We start from the raw sequence: 22,425 nt of genomic DNA on the forward strand, positions 1-22,425 counted from the left end.
TGTCATTTAAATATTTAAAAGTAATTATTTGTAATGCTTAAAGGGAAACATTTTTGTGAGTAATTGTCTCAATTTTGACCATTAAAACGGGTATTGTATTTTTGGACGTCATCAAATAGCTCCAAAAAAGAAATGTAATGTTTTCATTCCGTTCAAGGCCGCTGAAGAAACGCGGGATCTTGCGTGGGACATTGTCCGTTGTTTGCCGCGCAGAGTTGTGCCGTGGTTGTGCCTTTTTCATCCGTTTCTTACGCATGGCATATGTGTGCATGAAGCTTTGATTTTGTTTTTGGTTATTGTGTGGCCGGTGAGTCAAACGCCCCTGTAGAAACCGGATGCTGCCTTTGATCGAGATGGAGTCAGACGATGATTGCAGAAAGCTAATAATATTGAAAAGAGGGCCGGTTGCGTGGCATGTCTGTTCAGAGTTGACATTTTGCTTTACTCCAGTTTATGACCTGAGAGCCTGGCTGGAAGTGACGGATCCAAACTTTTCACGTTAAAATGGCTGAGGGTGCAATAATCTCTTAGTCTCTACATAGCGGGCTGGTATAGGAGCGTCTTGCTACGCTGCACCATAGCTGGCTAGTGATTCTCTTTTGGCTAGAAATGGCATTAATCATTATCTCCACTGGCGAAAATGGCACTTGACATCACCGAATGCAACGTTCATGTTGTTAGGATACATAAAATCAGGAAGATTACGCGAATTAGGTAGGCAAACGTGGAATAAAATAGGTGCTGGATGTTTTGGTTTTGGTGCTGAATCAGCAAACAGCAACTACGGAGTTCAACTAGACGATCTGGCAACTTTAGGCTGTGTGGAAGCAATTAGGTGCCAGATTCAGATATTAGGGTCGAATAAGCATTTTGGGGCTGATCAGCAATTAGGTGCCAGAAACAGCTTTTTAGGGACCAGAAACAAATATTCTCCTTTAAGAACGCTGAATTAAACGACCGTAAAACATCCGAGAGCTCTACGCAAAACCAGAGCTTGGTTGCAGAAAACGCCTTGTCAAATTTATTGCACAAAATCTCAGGAAAGGCAAACAGAGCATTCGGAATTTATTCCCTAAAAACAAAGGAAACTTTCATGGATCTCTGTATTTTTAAGTGTCATCTAATTGCGAATGAGTGCGTGTCTTCACCCATCCGTGCTTCTATCCTCAGGATGCTGAAATCCTTCTCCTCCACGCCAAAACTCCCCTCCGGGCTGGACAGGCAACTTTATCCCATGCGGGCTGCTCCCTTGGAGCGGCACCGCTGCTCCCGAGGGAGCGCACCCCGTAGCCGGGTGCAGTGAGTGCCTTGGGGCTGGATGGCCTGTCCTCTGGACGGGCTCAGCCCCGGCGACTCACTAGGGTGCCTGCCCAGACCAATGTCTCCCCCTAATTCCTATCATCCTTCCGGCTCTGCAATGGTCTTGTCGACCGAAAGGGCCTAACCCAACAAAACAAAAAAAACAGCGTGTCTTCGGGTTAGTGTTTACCTTGTGTGTGTATTTTATGTTGTGGTATGACTTCGCCTGTTAATGGGCCATGAGCCTGTTGGCGATTTATTTGAATAAATAAATAAATAAATAAATAAATAAAGCTATTTGTTGCCTTCAAGCACCAAACCAAACCATCAAGACACAAAATCCGCGACCAGCAATTGATCAGCCGAAGTCATCCAATGACGAAGCCACGCTATACTTGACCAGACCTCACCAGTACGAAATGTCAGGCCAAACCCATACCAGATCGGACCAGTATCAGACCATTAGCACGCCACGCCAGATCAATATTAGACAGACCAGAATCGACCAGGCCAGACCAGGTCCTGGAACAGTGAGGGTGGACTGGGAAGCCCCTGCTGACAGGATCGCTGACAGAACTGACAGCGAGCTACGGAGCAGCCCTAGGTGACCCGTCACACAGCATAGCTAATGCTACCCCGCCCTCATGGCACCGGTGAGCATAATGTGAACCCCAGACATGCATAGCGGAAGCACAGGAAGTGCTGGCATATGATGTAAGATGCTGGAGAAGACCCGCAAGACTTAGGACTTTGAGCAGCACATGTTTCAGCGACCACAGTCGTGCGTTCGTTCCGTTTTCAGTTTCAAACCCCCGCCGTCTATCACCGGCGGCCGCCAGAGAAGTCCGCCCCTGCACGGCCGAGTTGGTGTGTCGGTCTGATGTCGGAAGCCGACAGTCGACAGGAAGCGGGCCTGGGTGCACCGCCTTTCCGACTGTGGCGGCCCGTTCCGGCGCCGTCCTGTTGGTTTTGGCAGGTGGGGGCCCGAGGTGGGCGGGACGGAGCTGGGAATGTAAAGGCGGGTCACGGGAGGTTACTGGCAGGTCACGGGAGAAGGAAAAGAGGCAGAGCCGACTCAGTGACTGACAGGCAACAACGTTTTTAAAATCCAGTCAAAAAGATCAGAAAAGACATTGCCACTATTCCACATTCACGAAATCCCAGCCAAGCCATTAGAATTCCTACGCGAGGAAATCGCAGATGCAACGAACACAACACAGACTAGGGAGAAGGTATTCGAATCAACTCCCTTCATAAAAGCCATGACTGAAGTCCAGCACATAGCCATCACTCACACATGAGCTTTGCAACGTCCCAGCCTCCAGCAGTCAAAATCGTGATCATCCTTCCTTACAGACCTCAAAAATCTGCCTCCGGTCTTTCATCGCGTCGGTCTGCCGCGGCTGTCCGATCTGTCAAAACTGTCACAGAGCTGACACAGCTGCTCAGCTATAGACCCGACACCAAGGGCTACCGGCCACGTTCGTCACAGTCAACAATGATACCTCGGTCAGAGAACGTGTCAAACACAGACAGCCACCAGTCGCGACCGATGAATCAGCCGCGTCACTACGAGGCAGCTCCATGACAACTGTCGGACCGAATCTGAGTCACCCCGGCCGCGAAACACTTCCCGATACTCAGCAAACAAACATCGTGTTCTAGCACCAACCAAGGCAGCCACTCACCCCGGGGATTATAAACACAGTGACTGGCAGCGGCCGTTCGATGGTGAGCCCGTCAGGGCCCTGGGCGGACGACGAATCGATAGGCGACTCGATGGAGCGGTTGTAAGGCCTCGGGGTCGCACCGGACGAGCGGACAGCATGACGTTCACAGCCCGCCCGGCTGATGACGAACGAAGCCTCAAGTAAAGCGACGCAGCACGGCAGTTGCCTATCCGCTGTGTTGAATCCATCCATAATTCCATAATTATGAATGCTAACCATTTGGCTGTTTCTACTTCGCTTTTAGTTACCTCCGCCAATCATTAAGCTGATCTCCGTCTTTTTCACCGCCCTGACCTCAATGTCCAGCGCACCTCAACAAATTCCACATCCACTGCCTCCCACCTCACACAACCTGTCTCCACACTTGTCTCTGCCCGGCACACCCTTGTCTCCACTCCTTCCCCGCTCGTCTCCACCCAACCCACCCATGTCTCCCCCAACTCCCTCTCGGTCCTGCGCCCGTTAGCACTGCGGGGCTTCTGGTCTCCATCGATTTGGTCTGAAGCGCTCCTCTGTGCCGTATAATCAGACCATAACCCCCGCCAACGTCCCAGCTCGGTCGGACGAGAGAGGGTGGGAGTCGGGAGCTGTGACCAGGGGACCACTCCATCATCCGGTCTGCAGCATGGGTATCCCAAGATAAGGCAGTAAATAGACGCCACCGCGACGGTTTGGGAGTCAGGGCAGAGCCGTGAGTCGGTGGGCGGACAGAGAGGCAGAGTAAGAGAGTAGACAGAGGTAGAGTGGAGGAGCAGACAGTGGCAGAGTGAGAAGCAGACTGTGCTAAGGTGGGGGATAAGGTTCAGGTTCAGAGGCAGAGTAGACAGAAGCAGAGTGTGGGCATTGTCAGAGAAAGAGAACACTGTTCTGTGGCAAAGCTGAGGGAGGAACAGACGGAGGCAGAGCAGAGGAACTGTCAGAGGCTGAGAAGATGATGGCTGGGGTCGACATTCAGAACATAAAGGTCACCAGACCGTCTGACCTCAATGGACCAAGTGGACCAGTGGAGCGGTGGCATATGGTAGCAGCGCGATGACGGTAAGATCCGGCGGAGCCATGAGCTAAACGGAGCTAAGAGCCAAATAAAGCCAGGATAGAGCTGAGGCAACTCACAGGGCTGAGAGCCAAACGCAGGCGAGCTGGAGCAGAGAGACAAAGATGCAGCTAAGCTTCATTCGAGAGACAGACACAGCGCATCAGGCCCAAAGCGAAATAGAATGACGGCCTATAGGCCCACGGCTGAGCGGCGATACTCAGCTGAGCGACAGCGACTGATCAATAGGCCTGTTCAATCGAGTCGGCCGTTAGCGGATGTCATCGAATCAACGGATCAACAGCAGTTCCAATCGATCCACAGCAATTCCAATCGCAGGCCTCCACTACACCCAAGGTCGGTGACGGCATTGAATTAAATTTCTCACCCCCACCGCTAACACGAAAATAGTTGAGCGAGATATGCAGTATTTTAGTAAAAAGAAAGCAATATTTTGTGTGCATCTCTTTATATTTTTTATTCACCCAAAATATAGCTTATAATCGAGCCCGGTCCCCCGGAGACAGGCCGGTCGGTGACCCTTATCCATAATGCGGCGTCGGTGTCTCTGAGCGCCCCTTATCTGCGCCAGGTCGGCCCGGACCCGTCCTCGGAGACCCCATTGATCGCGGGGCTCGGTTCGTGCCACCGCCTCCGCTGCCCGAGCTCCTTGGGTCGAAGGGTGGGGACCGCACGACCACCCACGCACGCACAGCACCGGGTCAAGGTCGAGGTCAGGGCTGAGTTCACCGCAAACAACACCGACAGGTAGATGGAGGAGATTGTGGGCGTCGCAGTTTTAGCGCCGGCTATCTAAAATGGTGTCACACAACGACATAAAGAGAATTCCGTAAGCATTTTCGCTCCTGTCTATTGTGGTCTAATGTCAAATAGCTTTCGGGCATTCTGCTGAGATTGTCGACTGGTCAACGTTTAAAAAAAAAAAAAATGATGGCAGGTTGAATCAAAACGACCAACCGATTACTGGAAATCTCCCGGAATGAATGATAGGAACGATAGGAACGAAGCCGGACCTGATCTCCCGCACATCAATATTTGAGCTGCTATCGAGTAGAGTTGCAAAATTTCCCTACCGCACTACCGGCATGCCGGTAATTTTTCACTACCGCAGGTTTTTTCGTGGTATCTGGCATGTCTTGCCGGTAGCATGCCGGTATTTTTGATTTTGTGAAGAAAAAAAATTCAGCAAAAGATTCAAACTTTGGACACTAAGAGGCTCTCAAATTGTAATAAAACAGCAATATTAACCACTGCAAGATACATTTTGTGGTAGAAGTTCCATTGCTAAGGGTAGGGGTAACACATGGACCTCAGCATTTCACAGGCTTGGTTATAATTAAAATTGTCAAGAATCTACTGTGGTCTACAAAAGGAAGAATTGGAATGGTACTCATTCATGTTGCAAAAGCACGATCAATTAGTAAGTCTAATGGTAGGTAATACGTATGTATAACACAATAAAATAAATAAATGTTCATGACAACATTCCCTAGGGGAAAAGGCAGAATCAAAACACCAAAAAACACATTGTTTGGAAACTGGCCTTGAGTCTTGAGATCATGAGATGTGGTCTGAGAGAATTTGACACTGACAATCCAGCTGAAAAGGCAGGTGTTAGGTAGCCCTGAGCCTTACTTTGGTCCCATAATTAAATGAAAATGGATTTGAACTGACATTTTGTCTTATCTTTACAAAGAAAACACATCATGAAGGCAAAATTGACACGAAGTGGCGCAAAATAATACAACCAAGGATTTACTTTTAAGATTGAGATGCTCTCTTACTGTATGCCTGGCCTATTCAAATACATTAGCCAGAGGGGTGTGGTAATAACTGGTGTAAGCAAATTGACCACGGTCAAAAATGCATTACCAGAATGCACTAAAGCCAACATTTTGGGATGGTCTCGTTCCTAAGTCGGCTAAGAGCTTCGGCCCAGAAGATAAATTTATCGTTGGCATACAGTAAAATACATACCAAACTCGGCCGGTGATAAATTTTCAAGACCTCAGTCCTTACTGATTTTTGAACTCGGCCTTCGGCCTCGTTCAAAAATCCAGTAAGGACCTCGGTCTTGAAAATTTATTTACACCGGCCTCGTTCAGTATTATATATCCCCTAATGAATGGATGTAATCTGATGACGTAATAGGTATTTATTCATATACCCTTTTTTTGGTTGAATAACTGAAGAGAAATGAATTTTCTTGTAGTGAATTACACTCATATTGTTGATTTCATTATAATTTAATATTGTGTTGGATAATTTTTATTAATATAATCATTCACGAGGCAGTGGCTTGCAGTCGTAAACCTTTTTTTGCAGCGTTTTATTCAGCTGGTTAAAAGCCTCTGTTATGGCGCATTTGTTTCGAAATCCTTCATAACCTTCTGTTTGTTCCCGTTTGAGGTTGGAGAGGATGGAAGATATCGTTTTTATACATATTATTTGGTGACTGTTCTCAGGACCAGTGAGTTATTAACTCATTTTTTTTACATGATTCGTATCTTATTCACGAACCAGCAAGCCATGGTGGATAGGAAACAGTAGATGTTGATCTCGCTTCCTCAGTTAGGAAGATGGCCGAATCTGTACTTGTTTATGTTTTGACCATCTAGATTTTAAACATTTTGCTGGTGCCTGCAACATTTTAGAATGTGGAAAAGTAGAACACCTGTGAAATGTAAATGTGATTACTGCTTAGTGCTCACTGTCCAGTCTTTAAAAACACATTTCAGTAATTCAAGTTCTTTTTGTCCTCACCTTTTTGCTGAATGTGTTAGTTTTTTTTGTAGGCAATACCGCTTGGATTACAGGTGATATTTTAACAGTTATAGACTGAAATTGAGTTTCAAAATTTTGGGTATTTGTGGGGCCAACTCAGCCAAAATCAGCCTGCTGGTATTTGTGGTTGGACAATGGATGGCTGCTGGGTGGGACAGGTACTGCATGCCAAAATGTGGCATCTCTTGTAGGGGTAAGCTAGAATCAAGAATGCAGGTTTTTTAGTATGCCGGTAATTTGGCGGTTTTTTTTGCCTGGGGCGTGGTAGCATGCCGGTATCCCAGAAAATTTTTGTGGGGCGGGGCGGTGCCGGTAGCAGCCTTTGAGGAAAACTTTGCAACTCTACTATCGAGCATATGCAATTTTCAAAGCCTTTGAAGTATGTAGGCTGCACATCAGTTGCAGTTATTGGTTCGATTTCCGGAAATGGATTCTGGGTTCATATCCGGAGACCATGATAGCGGTAATGGAGAGGATATTAATGCAGCGTATCCAGTGGCTGCATGACAAAGAGCACTGCTGCGGGGCAAGTCTCAAATAGATGACCAAAATTTACCTAAAACGTCACATTTCACGCAGTGCGCAGTTTACACAGACGTCTAAACGTACGGCTATGATACGTTTATGCATACTGTCCAAACAAGCACATGTGGCCTCTGCCATAAGCCAGTTTGCTAAACGCTAGTCGTACCGGACAAAAACATCCGAGTTCGAGGAATCATTAATCAGTAGTCAGTCAGTGCCGTTCCTCATTTTCCAACCCTTCCAACTCCATCCTGAGACATTCACATTCACTTGACATTTCCTTGACATTCCATTTTCATGACATTTTCCACCCCCAACTCCACCCCACCGCCGGAACTCACCTTATCTCTGAGCATGCTCCTGATCCTGCCGGCCTGATCCTTGAAGCGCTGCAGACTCAGCTCCAGCTCCAGACACCGCTCCTGCCAGTTCACCTCGTCACTCGTCCACACGAACGGTGTGTCGGGAAACTCGGCATCAGCCAGCTCCGACAGCACCGACGGCAGAGACGAGGCCGTCGACACCGACATGCGAGTGTCGGAGCCGATGCTGAGGCCGTCGAACACTGCGAACGGGTCGGGTCGCACAGCGCCCGCCGGTTCAGGAGGGTAGTCGGGAGCGTAGGAGTGTCGTAACGGAGCCGGAGGCGGTGGTGAGTGCCGTGCGCCCGATGACGGGTACGAGAATGTCGAGTGCGGACGACGCGATGATTTTCCGGCCGCGTCCGCTTCGGCCATTTTGGAAGTCACCGGAGGTCACTTGAGGTCACTAGAGGTCACTAGAAGTCACACCGCCGCACTGGGTCACGACGGTTCACTGTAGGTTAGGTCACAGCAGACCGCGCTGGGTCACGACGGCAGCGACGGCCGTGGTGTGTCCCAGTGATGCGGCGAGTCACCGGAGGTCACAGCGGGTCACAGCGGGACACTGTCCAGCCTGCTCACAGAAGAAGCCGCCAGGCTATGAGCGCCTCGTGACACCCAGCCATCTGAAACAAACAGAAATAACATTCAGAGCGTATTCACTCAGAGTAGTTGGGATTGGTTAGATAACGTTTAGAGCGAAGCCGACTCGGAATTCGGCGAGTCATTCTTTCACTACGCATATCGACACCTCTCTCCTGTTTGGCATAAAGGTCGACTCCGATCGACTCGGCTGTAAATTTAGCACTCTCACTGGTTCAGAGAGCCACAAGTTTACTACGTTAGGATAATTAGCAAGCCAACATTGCACTGAAACTGCTGAGCCCAGGTGACCTGGCTCAAAAACTGGAGAGGATCCGACACCATAATCAAGTTTGGGAGCAAAGTTCAATACAGGCATGTGACCTTTATCTCATGCCGTACGAAAATAATTAATGTTTCTAAGCTTTGTGCAACAATGAAATAAGGGAAAATGTGCCAATAGCTTATGGTCACAACATTGCATGCATATTGCATATATCATAGTACGTATCTGAATACTATTATATTCTCATTTTCATTCACAAATGAAAATGGCAAATGTTGGGTGATATTGATCGTCCCAAAGCTTGATGTGATCGCGCCAAAGGCTAGGATTTTCACCGGTGTATTTGAGTACAAAGTCTGGTGACCTTTCGGCGGATAGCGTTGACCCCTCACCCCAGCTCCACACATGTCCCTGTCGCCCAGTAACACGCCCCTCCCCTATCAGGTATCCCAGCGCGCGGGCTCAGTCGGCGCGTGGCACTGCCGGGGGCGTGGGCCGCCCACCCACACCGCGGGGGGGGGGGGCGCGGCTCAAATCTCCGGGAACCGGGCAGCCACCCAGTCAGTCGGCTGTATTCAGGTCAGAGAGACGCCCACCCACATACGAGTACACTACACACTCACAGGCCAGGAAAGTCATTGCCAGCGCAGGGTCGGCCAAAGCTCAGACTGTGCGCAGGGCCGGATCGTCATGATTGATGCGAGCGTATCATCGCGAAATGACATTTGCCAGCTTCGGTCATTAATAAGTAACGTGGTATTTCAGTCATCTGTTGACCAAGAGCTGTGATTCGTCACCGTCTCGCTGTGACTGCAATGCAAGTCACAATAAGTTCGAGTTATATAAATGTAGGTATAAATGTCCCAGCTGTTGGAATAAGCAGCTCAATAGTCCGGTACCTCAATAGCTGATGGTCGGAGAGCATCACTCGTCGTTATTAGATACCAGATAGGTGACGCACGACAGCCAGTGCGTTCTAGAGTCGGCAAATGGTGAAGTGCGTGATGTCCCCGGTGCAACAGACATTCAGCGACCCGTATAAGGGCAGTGCTCAGCAGCCAGCAAACGAGGCCGAATCACCGGGAAAAAGCAATCAGCCAGAATGACGAGTCGTTGGGCACATACGGAGAGCAATGCGTAGTGCGAGGAGATGAACAGCTAGGTAAATAAAACAGCTGAAGAGCTGGCAAACGAATACTCATTGCTCAAAGAAGGACTGCAGTCGTTGCAATGAGTGTTCACTGTTCAGGTTTCACCAGAAGGCCTTCATCGAACGTAAGCACGCCCGCAGTGACCGGCCGATAGCACATCAATAATTCCCGGCCCAGTTCAATACAACAGTCTGCGTGCCTGCACGACCGACCCAGACAACTGCCGTCAGGGTCCGGAGTCACCGCCAATAGCCTAGAAATCGAGCGATTGACGCTGCAAGGTCGAGACAGTTACAACATTCCCCCACTCCAGCAAACGTCCACTACGGGCGCAACCCGACCCGTGCTGCGGCTATAAAATGAACGGTTACTGAGCCAATTACTCGAATGGGTACGACCCCGCCGCCCCGAAATAATTGCGCTCGCACATGCACAGAGTGATGCAGGTTTTCCGGTGCGCAGAGGCAGATTTCGTGCCAGGAGGCGGTACAGCACTGCACAGCGAGGTAAACTGAATAACGATGGCGTGTAGGACGGTCTGAAGAGGACCTAACCATAGGACCTGTCAAGTTTAGCACCGGGTCACATCTGTCATGTAGGTAGGTTTAACCGGTATTCGTAGCCGTCAGCCTGGATACGAAAAGACGGGTCATTTGATGGAGTGACCCACACTTCAGGGAATTAGCCGAATGAAATCTAGTAAAAGCCTGAAATTGTATCACTGAATACGGTATTTGAGTAATAATGAATACAGAGCTCGAAGTACCGGCTCCAAACAGGCAATTATTTTAAGTGATTGTAATGAATAGCAATGGATTGCAACTTTAAACCATCCATCTAATTTGGCAATTAAATAGCATCGATTGCTTCGCGTCCCTCATTGGTTTCTTTGGATTAGACATCAATGTATCACCCGTACCTAGCTACCTACTAAGTGGTCTCCTTTACTGGCCTCACCTTGGGGAGCAGTCCATGAGAGCCCGCTTTTTCATTAGTGTGCAATCATCATCATCATCATCATATTTATTTGACATCCTTTGAGGACAAAACAAGGAGAACATATCTTCATAACATAACCGTGACACATGAAGATACAAACACAGCACGGCACAACAAAGTCACGTTTGCAAAGCACGGGCAGCTTTTTACATCAGACGGACTAGGAGAATCAGTTTGGATGTATTGTTACAAGCAGCCTTACTAGCTGCCATGACTCGGCGCTGTTGCTGTCCATCAGCCAGCTGAGCGAGTCTGCAAGGCCACACTCGGGCCTGGGCGTGTGCACCCAGTCTCCGTGTATATGACCGCTGGCAGCCTCCAGTACCCTCATGAAGTTTCCCCCACATAGCGACATTAGATGGCACACAATAGAAGCAGATGTTTCCGCGAATCTCGCATTGGTCGCCAACTGGGCCAGGCTACTCACCAGCACACAACGGAGGCGGTGCTGGCCACGAAAAGCGTTTTGAGTAGCGCGAAAAATAGACCGCCGGACGAGAGCTTGTACACTTGGGATGCGAAGTGCCGCCATTAGTGCGGAGTGGTGGGCAGTGCGCGGTAGGCGTAGCGCGCTTTTGACCGCCGAGGCTTGCCAGCCTTCGAGGCGAGCAATATCTCCAGAGCTTAAAAAACAGACCTCACATCCATAAATCAGAACAGGAGCGACAATCATCCGCCATAGAAATGCCTTATCAACAGCGGAGAGGTGCTGATTAAACATGCCGGCCGGCGTTAGGCCAAAGAACGCACCCCTGCTCCGCTGAATTCGGGCAGTCACCTGATCGGCACCGTGCAGCTGGGAGCGCAGCTCAACACCCAAGTGTGTGGTTTCCTGTCGGTGCTTCAGGATCTGTCCGCATAGCTGCCACTGAGGCGTCCGAGAGAGGAACTCGGCTCCGAATATAAAGCTGTGACTCTTGGTCAAGCTTTGGTTCACATGTACAAAATCTATCCTCCACAACACTGAGAAGGAGGAGACGATATGAAGCATTGATTGAAGATCGCGTGCGTTACTAGACATAATCAGAATATCATCAGCATATGCAACTGCTGGGATGTGGTGGCCATACAGCGTGGCGCCCAAGCGACAGTCATCGAGCTGTTGGATGAGCGGGTACAAAAACATATTGGTGAGGCACGGCGATAAAAGCGCACCCTGTCTCACTCCTCGGCGCACACAGAAGGCGTCTGACAGCTTCCCACCAAAACGTACTCGGGCTGACAGGTGAGAGTACCAATAGGCCAGAAGCGCCCAGCTCCGGCGTGGGAGGTGCTCACTCGCTCGGAAGAGGACGCCATCATGCCACAAACGATCAAAACATTTCCTAGCATCGAGGTTAGCTGCAAACAGCGGGAGTTTATAGCATAGGTAATGTTGCGCGGTCTCGTGTACAAGCATAGACGCTTCGCTGGTGCCCCTATGCCCTAAGAACCCAAACTGAAGTTCAGAGGCCTCAAATGACGTGTCGATCTCTTCCTGAAGGATCAGTTCCAGAAGTTTGGAGATAGTCGACACGAGAGAGATGGGGCGGTAGCTATCGGCAGAGTCGGGGTCCAGTCCGGTCTTCTTCATGATAGGCACCACTGTGCTGCATGTGAAACTGACAGGGACACGCATTTCAGCGAGGCAGGCAGAGAGTAGAGAGGCGATAGCCTCGTGCAGTGGTCCTGAAGAGCCGTAGACAAGATGCTCAGCGGTGACGCCGTCCGGTCCTGGTGATGCGTTGCGGTTGATTTGCGGGATCAAGCGAGCTACATCTCCTGCAGTGACGCGCTTAGCGGGGCCAGGATCTTCTTTCGCCTGGGACAGCAGGGCTTCTACTCGGGTGCGCACATCATCTTGGGCTGCAGAGAGGGTGTCCTCGTCCGTATGAATGGGGCGGAAGTGGGCCTCGAGGCTGTCCGCCGTGAGCGAGGAGCGCAAACCGCCCGAGCCACGTCGAGCCTGCTCTACACGGCGCCAGAACGAATTGATGTCCTTCTTCTGACGCAGCGATGACAGGAGATTTGCGCTGTTATCAACCTGGGCACGTGCTGCATCGACCCGGGCCTGCCTGTATGAACGACGCGCAACTTTGAAGCAGTTGTGCAGGACCGTATTCCGTGGTCGACCGGCGTGAGTCCAAATGCGATGCCACAGGCGCGCCCGGTCCCGTGCTGCCGACACTGAAGGGCTCCACCAGGACTTTGGCGGTCTTCGGGGCCGAGAGCAGCCGGCCTCAGCTGCAGCTTGATGGATGGCTGACGTCAGGAGGCAGTCTATCTGATCGGCGCTGAGGTTTGGCTGGACCACTGTCTCCAGCTGCGTGGAGAGCAGTTCACAGTACCTTTGATTCCTGTCGGAATTGTTCCAATCCAGTACCGTGCGGTGAGAACTGGAGTGGTCTCGCGGCGCTGGTCTTTCCCTCTCTTCACCGTTTATTTGGAGCAGAAGAGTACATGTTATAGGCAGATGGGGACTGAGGTTGTCATAAGAAGGCGGGATGATACAACATGACAGAAGCTGTTCATCTGCAAGTTTGCCAGGCACGATGATGTGGTCGATGTGGGACGTGTGACCGCCGCGTTCATACGTGAAATTCACTGGCGGAGAGAAGCGGAACTCAGCGACTGTAAGGCTTCTTTCATCCAGAAGTCGCTGGAATGCTTGGCTGAAGGGGGTGAATCCGCGCAGCTTTGCCCACTGGCGAGGACGGGTTGCCGGCGGGAGACACGGGAGAGGACAGTTGAAGTCTCCGACTAGCATGAGCGGCGCGGAAAACCTATGCGTATCTATGAGGGCTTCAAGACTAGCGCACAGGTCCATATAAAGTTCTAGTTGATCCGGAGTCCCATTGAAGTAGGGCATGTAGCAGCCAACTATGGTGAGACGCGGTGCTCCGCCACACACCATCTGCACTGCTAAAAGTCTATCGTTCTCACACTGTAGTTGGGAGAATGAGAATCGGCTGTCTCGGCGGCATATCATGGCCGTCCCTCCATGCCGGCGCCCCTCGCCAGCCCCGGGTGGCAGCTCCATTGCAAATGTCTGAAAAATGTCAACATCACCCACGCCAAAGCTCCCAAGAACGCCACTCGGTAAAGTTTCTTCCGCACTACACATCCAAGTTTCAGATAGGAACAGCACGTTTAGACTCGTGAAGAGATCAGCAATGTAGGCGGCGGCACTCATGAATCCCTCGCAGTTGTAGCACCCAATACGTAGCTGGCATTGTCCGCAGGAGGTTGGAGTCGCTCGTCCAGTCGCCTCAGAGCCGGCAGCCGAGGCAGCATCGGTTGCCGTAGCTGCAGGACGATGGGGGAGCTGAAGCTGCGCCGACTGACGGGACGGTTGGGCGCTGCTCTGGTTCCGGCTGACGCGGTAGGCTCGGCCACGTCTCAGAGCGAAAGCGTGCCTGATCGCAATCTCCTTGCGACGGCTCGTTCCTTAGGTGCTGGGACTGCGGTGGTTGACGAAGAGCAGCAGGCTGCTGCTGCTGCGGAGCCGCCATTGGAGGCGGTTGCTGGCAGAACTGGGGCGGAGGTGCACCGATGGGAGTGGGAGGGGCCCACCAGGCCGGTGTTCTCTCCGGATACTGGGGCCGGAGCTGTTCTTGGATCGGCTGCTCCCAGTGGCCCGCAGGTCTGGTCAACTGCTGCGGCAGCTGTGGGTACATATGCTGAGAACCCTGTTGTGGCCAATGCCACTGCTGTTCCGGCAGCCAGGGAGGTCTTGATTGCGGGACGCCCGCAACTGTCGATGTATTCTGACGCGACTGCCATGGCTGTTGGTGTGGCGGCTGGCGTCCCTGTTGTTTCCAAGGCTGACGTTGAGTCTGCCTGGGCGGCTGCAGTTGCTGCTGCTGACGGACTGGGTTGCTCGGTTGGTTACGGCGAGTTTGAGCTCTGGGACTACCGTCGAGACGGCTCGCTGGAGCCCGTCTGACTGATCGCTGGCGACGGTTCGGGTGCTGAGCCCGCGGGCGCTCAGCTTGCGTTGTAGGTCCGGCGTCGTCGCTGCTGTCTTCTTCATCGGTACCCAGCCGGGAGGTGGTGCGCTGATCCATCACTGCCACTATGGCTTTGGCAAGACGGTCAATGTCGAGTGCACGGGCCAGCTCGGTATTGAATCCCATCGCTGAGCGATTTCTTTCGTTTGTAGGCGCTGTTGTCGACTGCTGGGGTTCACTAGCACGGGTCGAGAGCCGCTGTGGGCCGACTGAGACACCTCCGGCGGCAGTGTCTCCACCCGGGGGATTCGGGTCTGGAGGCGAAGTGTTCACCATATTCGGCACGCACGGCTGGTTTTCTGAAGACAGCTCAGGAGCGCGTGACAGCGGCAGGTCTCGCGGCGGAGCGACAGGACACTGTGTCTCAGCGTTCTCCGTCGCCTGGTTCCTCCGTGTTGGCTCCAGGGTTGCCTCCACTGGCTCGATTGGATCCTGCTGCGTTGTTAGCGATGTGGCGGCATTCACTGACTCGTGGCGCTGGCTCCCTTCGGTCGGAGCTGTCGTTGTAGACGCTGTGTGCTCAGATGAAGCCGACCGGATCGCGTGGCTCGCCTGGTCGTGAGCAACAGCGTGCCCAGGCCGGCCGTTCTGCTGGCACGGGCTCTCGTCCCGAGCGGCACACCTCGCCGCCCGTTCTTCTAGGTTCGAGATGCGGACTTGCTGAGCTGAGACGCTCCCCTTCAGCTTGGCATCAGCCGCTCGAAGCTCTTGGATTTCCCGATCCATTCGCATGACGTTGTCCAGTATGGCTTCGATATTAGCCGTATTCGGTGAGGACGGGGTCTGCGTGGCAATTGCAGGCTGCTGGATGTTGGCTGGCACAGCACGATCAGGTGGCTTTAGCGCGCATTCAGCCTCTTTCAGCAGCACTTCTTGTGCTACCGAAGCACCGAGCGCCCAACAGTCATCGGCAAGTTTTGCTACATTGTTAGGCTTCCTTTTTATGAGAGGGCGCCCCGCTGTAGATGGCATTTCTTCCACGAGACGCGAGCCGCGGCCAATATTGACCAGTGTGTGATACAACATTTGAATCAATCGCAGAAATTTCACCCAAGTTGTACTAATCCTTCGGCCACTGATCTCGGTTCAAATTCAGCCTCATGGACAGTGAAAACCCACCTCAGGTCACTGGCCCCAGACACGTTGAGCGAACGTATAAAAAAATGAATGGCCGATCACCGCCTCGTGAGTGGGAGCAGCGCGTTATGATCCACCGGGAAAATTCGGATGGCTGACCACAGAACCCATTCCCAAGCGTTCTCAGCCGAACTGATGTGAGTGAGGCCATCCTAACCATCATAGGTAGAATCCTTCTGCTGAACATCGAGTTTCCACCTGCTAAGGACAATGCAGTGGCATAACACACTCCTCGCCAGGCAGGGATATCTGCTACACAACAGACGGTAAGTGGTCTATACTGGTCGCCTCCTCTAGGGACCCAAACTTCTCCTATGGCTCGACTGAAAACAGCTGGTGATTGTATCAACTAGCGAACTCCTGAAACAAATAACTCTGTAGGATTTGGGAAAACCTATCGCAGACATCACAACAGCGCTAAAAGTATTCTCATTTCTGCTGCCAGACGCATTACGAGCAATGAGACCACTTGGCGTCCGCTGGGAAGTGAAACGCTAAAGACGGCCCCGGCGCTGCGTGAGCGCTGCTTTCATGCCGTGATTGCCTTCGCACAAGCAAACAGAGCGCGGGCAAGCCAAACAAACAGTTCCAAGTGGCCGCCGACGCTCGAATGGTTGGAGCATCGATGGCGGCGCGGAAGTGGCGATAGAAACGCAATGGGAGAGCAGCGGCGATGCTGCGTTGGAGAAAGAAGCCGCTATGGCAGCAGCGGGGGAGGCGAAGAAGTGCTGAGGCAAGCAGTTGGGAGAGCGCACGCTACCACCGCAGCACGCTGACGCTGCCCGCACTCCAATCGATCCACTTCTGGGTCCTGAAAGGACGATTATCACCACTCGACACGGGGAACAGCCCCGTCCAGCGCCGGGTCGTCGCCGTCAATGGCGCGGCCATCCACTCGGCACGTCACACAACGGACACGCGGGGGGCTCGTACTGCCGCAGATAGCGGAAGAGCAAGGCTCCCTCACGTCAGATAGCGACAACGCATGACTCCAATATTACGGCAAAAAGTGGATAACGCAGGGTTCCCGTGCCACGTCACCCACCCTGGGAAGTGGCAAAGCAAGATGTCCGTATGAACAACCGCACACCAATAGCAATGGACGAATCCCCCCCCCCCCCCACCACCACCACCATCCACAACCCATCACCTCAAACCTCAACTCCTAAACCTCCCCTACATCCAAAACCGATCACCTCCAGAACCCACCAAACTGCAAGCACCCACCATGACCCATCATAATCTCCCATCAAGATCTCCCATCACCTTCACCACCTTTGTCCCTTATGACGGTAGTCCCGCATCACGACAGTCGCTGGACGTTGGACGTCGTCACGTCCAGCCCACGTGTTTCGTTCCGTACCCAGGCCATCATCACATCCAACCCACGTCCGCCGCTCTGTACCCCCGGCTACCGTCACGGCCACTGCACTGGCCGGTCCATCCGACAGAGCGGTAGGTAAACAGACCATCCCTGGCGCCCCGGTTAGAGACAGCCACCCACCGGACAGCCCACGGACGGGTGGCGGAGCCAGGCACCGTGACGGATAGAGGACACAGGGCGGGGACAGGGCGGGTTGCATCATACGGACAGCTCTGCAAAGCTGTTTGGAAGGGGAGTCATGGTGGACCGGGGTGACGTCGTAAACAGTTCACAGAGTCGAGCGACGCACAAGGTGGCGTCTGATGGATAAGCGTGTACTTCAAGATGTCTCACCCAACGGTGAATAATTTATAAGGCGTGCGATCAATCAATTATTGCATGAACAGTAGCGGATAAGGTGCGTAGGCTTGTCTTTACCGTTCAATAGGAACAACAGCTGTTATATTCAAAATACTATCACTATATAGAGCAAAGGCATCCCACCAGAGCATCCCACCACCAACCACAAAACAGACTGATAGCTCAGACGACAGGCTTTCTGGTCCCTCCCCTCTTCTGTACGAGACAGCCGGTGCGGTCGGTTAATTTGGCGAGGCGACGTCGAGACGAATGGTGACGCGGAGACTAATCTCACCGGCGCGGCCAGCAATCTCACGGAAGGGCTACCAATTACCTTTTCCAGAGGGTTGTGACGAGGGGAGGTTGGTGGAACACACTGATGTTACACTGATGAATCTACCCCTCGTCAATGAACTGAGGAACGGGAAGCTGATCAAGGGAGGGACGAACTTGATGCACGTAGACGCATAGTGACTTGATACACAGGCCATTTTTAAGAAAAGCATCATTCTTAAAGCTTACGAATATTGCCTCCACTTTAAGTCTTTTCATAATCTCGCAATGTTAGCTAGACGACCGAAGATTTCATACATTCGGCACCAATGGGCAAATAATACACAGTTTCTTTTTGTAGATCGGTCAGTCCTTAAACTCAACGAAAAGCGCATTCTCAGAGTTACTGTCGTTCTCTTCACCACGTGCCGTCGACATCGGCGCCAGCCCCGACGCAGCACGGGTGCATGAGCGACGGTAGTCCCACCCCGGGTGCATCGGCGGCGGTAGTCCCACCCCGGCCCGGGTGCATCAGCGGCCTGCGGAGAGCCAGATTGGATCACCACCTCCCCCTGGGAGATTGTGGGAGGAGTCGTGATGGATGACCCCAGCCAGGGGCAGTCGGAGACCGCTTCTGGAACAAAGCCACCGCTGTGCGTGCCTACTGTTCACGGACCTGTAGACTAGAGCGCCAGCTGCCCAGCCTCAGCGGGAAGGCGGGCGGCGGCGACGGTCGGCCTAGGTCGACATAGAAGATCGATGCGGCTTAATGCGGTGCCGTCCATAGGACAATGGATATCGTCGCTGTCAGTTGTAAGTCGAATGTCACTAATGGACGCTCGGCTAGTTAAAAGGACATGGCTATGGATGTTTGGAAGTGGTGTCCGCTGATGACTTAAATGCGGAGCTGCTGCCACTTAGTGTGAATGTTGTGGCATAGCCAGCGCGGAGCGCCTTGTCAGCGCTTACGACAAAACAGGCGCTGACACACAATGAAGGCACACAACGTCGCTGTGAAGTTCCAAAGTGCCGTCATTCAGTGACATGAAAAGGCTCCTTTAAATCAATGAGCGGTAACAAGTAAACAGTCGTTAGCTAAACGCGGTCATATGTCACCACTGAACTTGATTAATTGATTACCATTTCAGAAATGGCGGCCTAATAAATCAACCAACTAGAATTGAGCTCATCAGTCCCTTCAATCAACTGCCTTTGTGGATACATGCATGCGATTTATTGATACACTGCACCGAAATTAACACTGGACTGTATGTAAGTGTACCTCGAATAAGCCAGAGTGGTCGCATTCGCAAACACAAATGCTGCACACAAACACACACATTGGTGTTGACTGTTGAAAGGTATTGGTTTCGGAAAATCATCTCTGCTTTTGGTAACGGTCACAAAGAACTTCATCCAACCTCCGATCATATCAATATCGACAGAGATGAACAAAGACCCGCGATCCACAAAGGGACAGTTAGCTCCGTGGAGCCCCACAACGGCGGCCGTTCACCGCCTCAGACCTGTGAGGACACTGGCCCCTCGGCCGGCCCCCCGACTTCATAAGGCCACCACCTTCCCCAAACAGCCGCCGCCAAATTGTGCTAATTAACTTGCAATATTCATCTCATTCTGTCGGCGCCGGCAGAAATTGGATTCAGCATAAGCTGTCCGGTTCTAATAGTGCATTAGAACAGAGCCAGAAGATGTAGGCATTTATATCTGCGGCCAGCGCCGTATTGCATATTACGCTCCCGTTCGGACGACAGGTCCATTAGGCGAGTCGGCGGGTGCGTCGCCGGAGACGGAGCATCGCAGGAGCGGACGTCCAATATGGACAACAAATATAGCGCATGGATCGCAATCCTCTCATACGCGCTCAGCCAACAACACGACAGCGATCTTGTGTAAGCATAACCCCAGAGATGACAGGGATCAACGAGTACCCAAACGCACACACACGGCATCATAGGGCGCAGCCACAGCGCCGTATAAGGTGCACTCTCATCACACAGCGGTAGCACAGGGCCCCTTCCACTCAGAGCACAGAGACACAGACCCTCTTGGTGTCCTTAGCCTGTGGCGAGTGTTTGTATAGGACACACTCTGTGCATCTCCACTGCCATTGCTCCGAGAGATGACCGCGCCGAGCGGACAGGCCGAGCGGTAGAAGAGGGCTGGGGCAGGGGCGGCGGCGGCGGCGGGGGCGGGGGCGAGGGGCCTGGGGGCGGGGGCGGCCGTCGAGAGTTGTGCCGACGACCGACGCGGCTCCACGGAGTCGCCGTCGCTGCCGGCCGGCACTGCGGCTCTGATTCACCACGCTATCGATCCCCGGTGACGCCGGCGGGCTCTGTCGCTGTGACGCTGACGATCGCAGACTATTGCCGACCATTCAGTGCGTCCCCGGACGGCGGGATGAGCCGGGGAGGCGGAGTAGCGACGGTGGAAGCAGGGGGGGGGGGGGTGAGGGTGTAGGTAGCGGCAGGGTTGGTAGCGGGGCCGCGGCGGCGTTGAGCCAGGAGGTCTGATGACGGGGAGACCCTGTATTTCTGACCACTGTAACCGAACATGCGCGTGCGTGGTGTATAAAACAACGCACAGTGCCGTGGTATCGCAACTGATTCATCCAGCCAGCAAAAGAAACATGTGACCAAACAAAAACAGGTCGAGTGCGATTCAGTCACGCCTGATGTAACTCTAGCTGACGGGTGAACCGGCCAAACAAAGCAGCGGCGACCAGCCGAGCCCCTCCCTCTCCCCCAACTTCTACCCCCGCCGCCGTCGAGTTCGACACCCTGCGATGAGTCAGCGCCTCAGAAACGGCGGCAGGCGAGAGTCGGAGCCGACGATAAGACCAAAAAACGCGTATTTGCAGTTTCAGCTTTATTTCACACGTTTTAAAGCTTTGCGAATGACGAGTTCGATCGTTTGCCTCCACGTTCGACAGAAGTCGAACAGAGCAAACTTCTAAAAGGCCTTCTTCGCCAACGAAATTACTTCGTGAGAACATTGCTGCCAACATAACTACGAGATGCAGACTAAGAACACTGATGCCAAGTGGTTGGCGTTGATTCGAATATTATAGTTAACGGGAATATTTGAACAGAATGACACCGAAAGCAAAACTGCTGCGGACGTTGGATATCATTGTGAAGCTTGAGCGTCGACAAAAACATGATCACATTTCATCTGGAACGCAAAGACAAAGAAAGCCGCGATATTGCCTTACATTTCAGTCCCATCGTCACAAAACAGGCGAATCTAGCGCAGCAACACTGGCGGGGCGAAAGCGGATAAAATCCACGGCCAACAGCGAAAATCCACGACCGGTCAGCCATCCCGGCACTAAATGAAAAACAAAGTGATTCCAGCCCGAGAATGGTGATGGAGAGTACAATAGCGCGCCTTGCGTCCACAGGCCTACGATGGTTCGGCGTCCCCACGCGACACCGATTCGGACACGTTACGACCGTCGCCGCGTCGGTCGTAACCGTACGTCGTTACAATGGTCGAACGACGGGCTCAAGCGTCACGCGCCTCGTCCTGACCGCGCCGGTGGGGCGCCGGCGTGGCGTTCGAAAATGATTTAGTAGCCAGCTGCAGTTAGCTGGGGAATGATTTACACGCATACTCGGCGGGTAACTCGGCGTAATGGCTAATAAGCGGCTGCAGCACGAGCGATGCTGGTGACAATGTGCGACCGTCGGAGGGACCAGCTGTGGCCGCCGCGGGGAGGAGCCGCCGAGCCCTTGTTAGTCCCAGCAGCCAGCTGTCAGCAGCTGGTGAGCAGCTGATGAGTAGCCGTTATCCAGCCGTTTCGATCAACCCAGCTGGGACATCTAACAGACCATCAGCTCCCTACCAGGAACCACACCAACTTCATAACCCAGCATCGCGTCTTCTTTCACACCATCCCTCCTCACCCGGTCGCCACGCGGTAATGCGGCCTATAGCCCACCGCATCTCCAGCTCACCCCCAGGGCTCACCGAAAGATCAGCCGAGTGTCATAACAGCCGGCATTGCGCCGAACCGACTGTGCCACGATATTACCAGAGGCTATTTCATTTCAGCGGGCAACCACACGGCTAATGGGCGGGACGGGAATGGGCGGCAGACTGGGCCGCAATGGCGCACGGAGGACTTAAGATCTCATAGCCGTAAAACAAACAACAGGGAAATCGTAGGAAATAAAAGGCCATTCCAACATTTCAAGGTGATGGTAGGAAGAGAGTCCGCCTAGAATATCGTGTCCAGTGGGCAGTGACCAATGCACACGCACAGCTTCCAATATGCCGGCTTTTGGACACACCTTATAACTTCAGATAGGTTGTTCGCCATATGGAGCAGTCATTAGAGACCGGGATCGGTCCTCTATAGAACGCCGCGCCCACGGGCGGCTGTACCGTGTCGGCGGCGGGGGCGGGGGCGGGGGCGGCCGGCCCAGGCCGTCTAAATTCTAGCCGTTCGATCGCCGCCCACGCCACACCGGCGCCGGCTGGCGTCCTATTCGTGCACCGGCCTTCGGCC

The 22,425-nt window shown here is 52.8% G+C and overlaps 1 protein-coding gene across 1 annotated transcript in view; it reads right to left on the reverse strand.

Annotated features, from left to right (window-relative positions):
• The window catches only part of LOC122381345, an 81,185-nt gene that overhangs the window by 29,272 nt on the left and 29,488 nt on the right, over positions 1–22,425 (reverse strand). The window contains exon 2 of the mRNA XM_043365385.1: positions 7,734–8,380. Coding sequence (XP_043221320.1) covers positions 7,734–8,129 — 396 coding nt within the window. The 5' untranslated portion in view covers positions 8,130–8,380. The remainder of the gene's footprint in view (positions 1–7,733; positions 8,381–22,425) is intronic.

Source organism: Amphibalanus amphitrite, unplaced genomic scaffold (assembly GCF_019059575.1).
Source record: "Amphibalanus amphitrite isolate SeventyFive unplaced genomic scaffold, NRLGWU_Aamphi_draft 000119F_arrow, whole genome shotgun sequence".
Classification (NCBI taxonomy): Eukaryota; Metazoa; Arthropoda; class Thecostraca; order Balanomorpha; family Balanidae; genus Amphibalanus; species Amphibalanus amphitrite.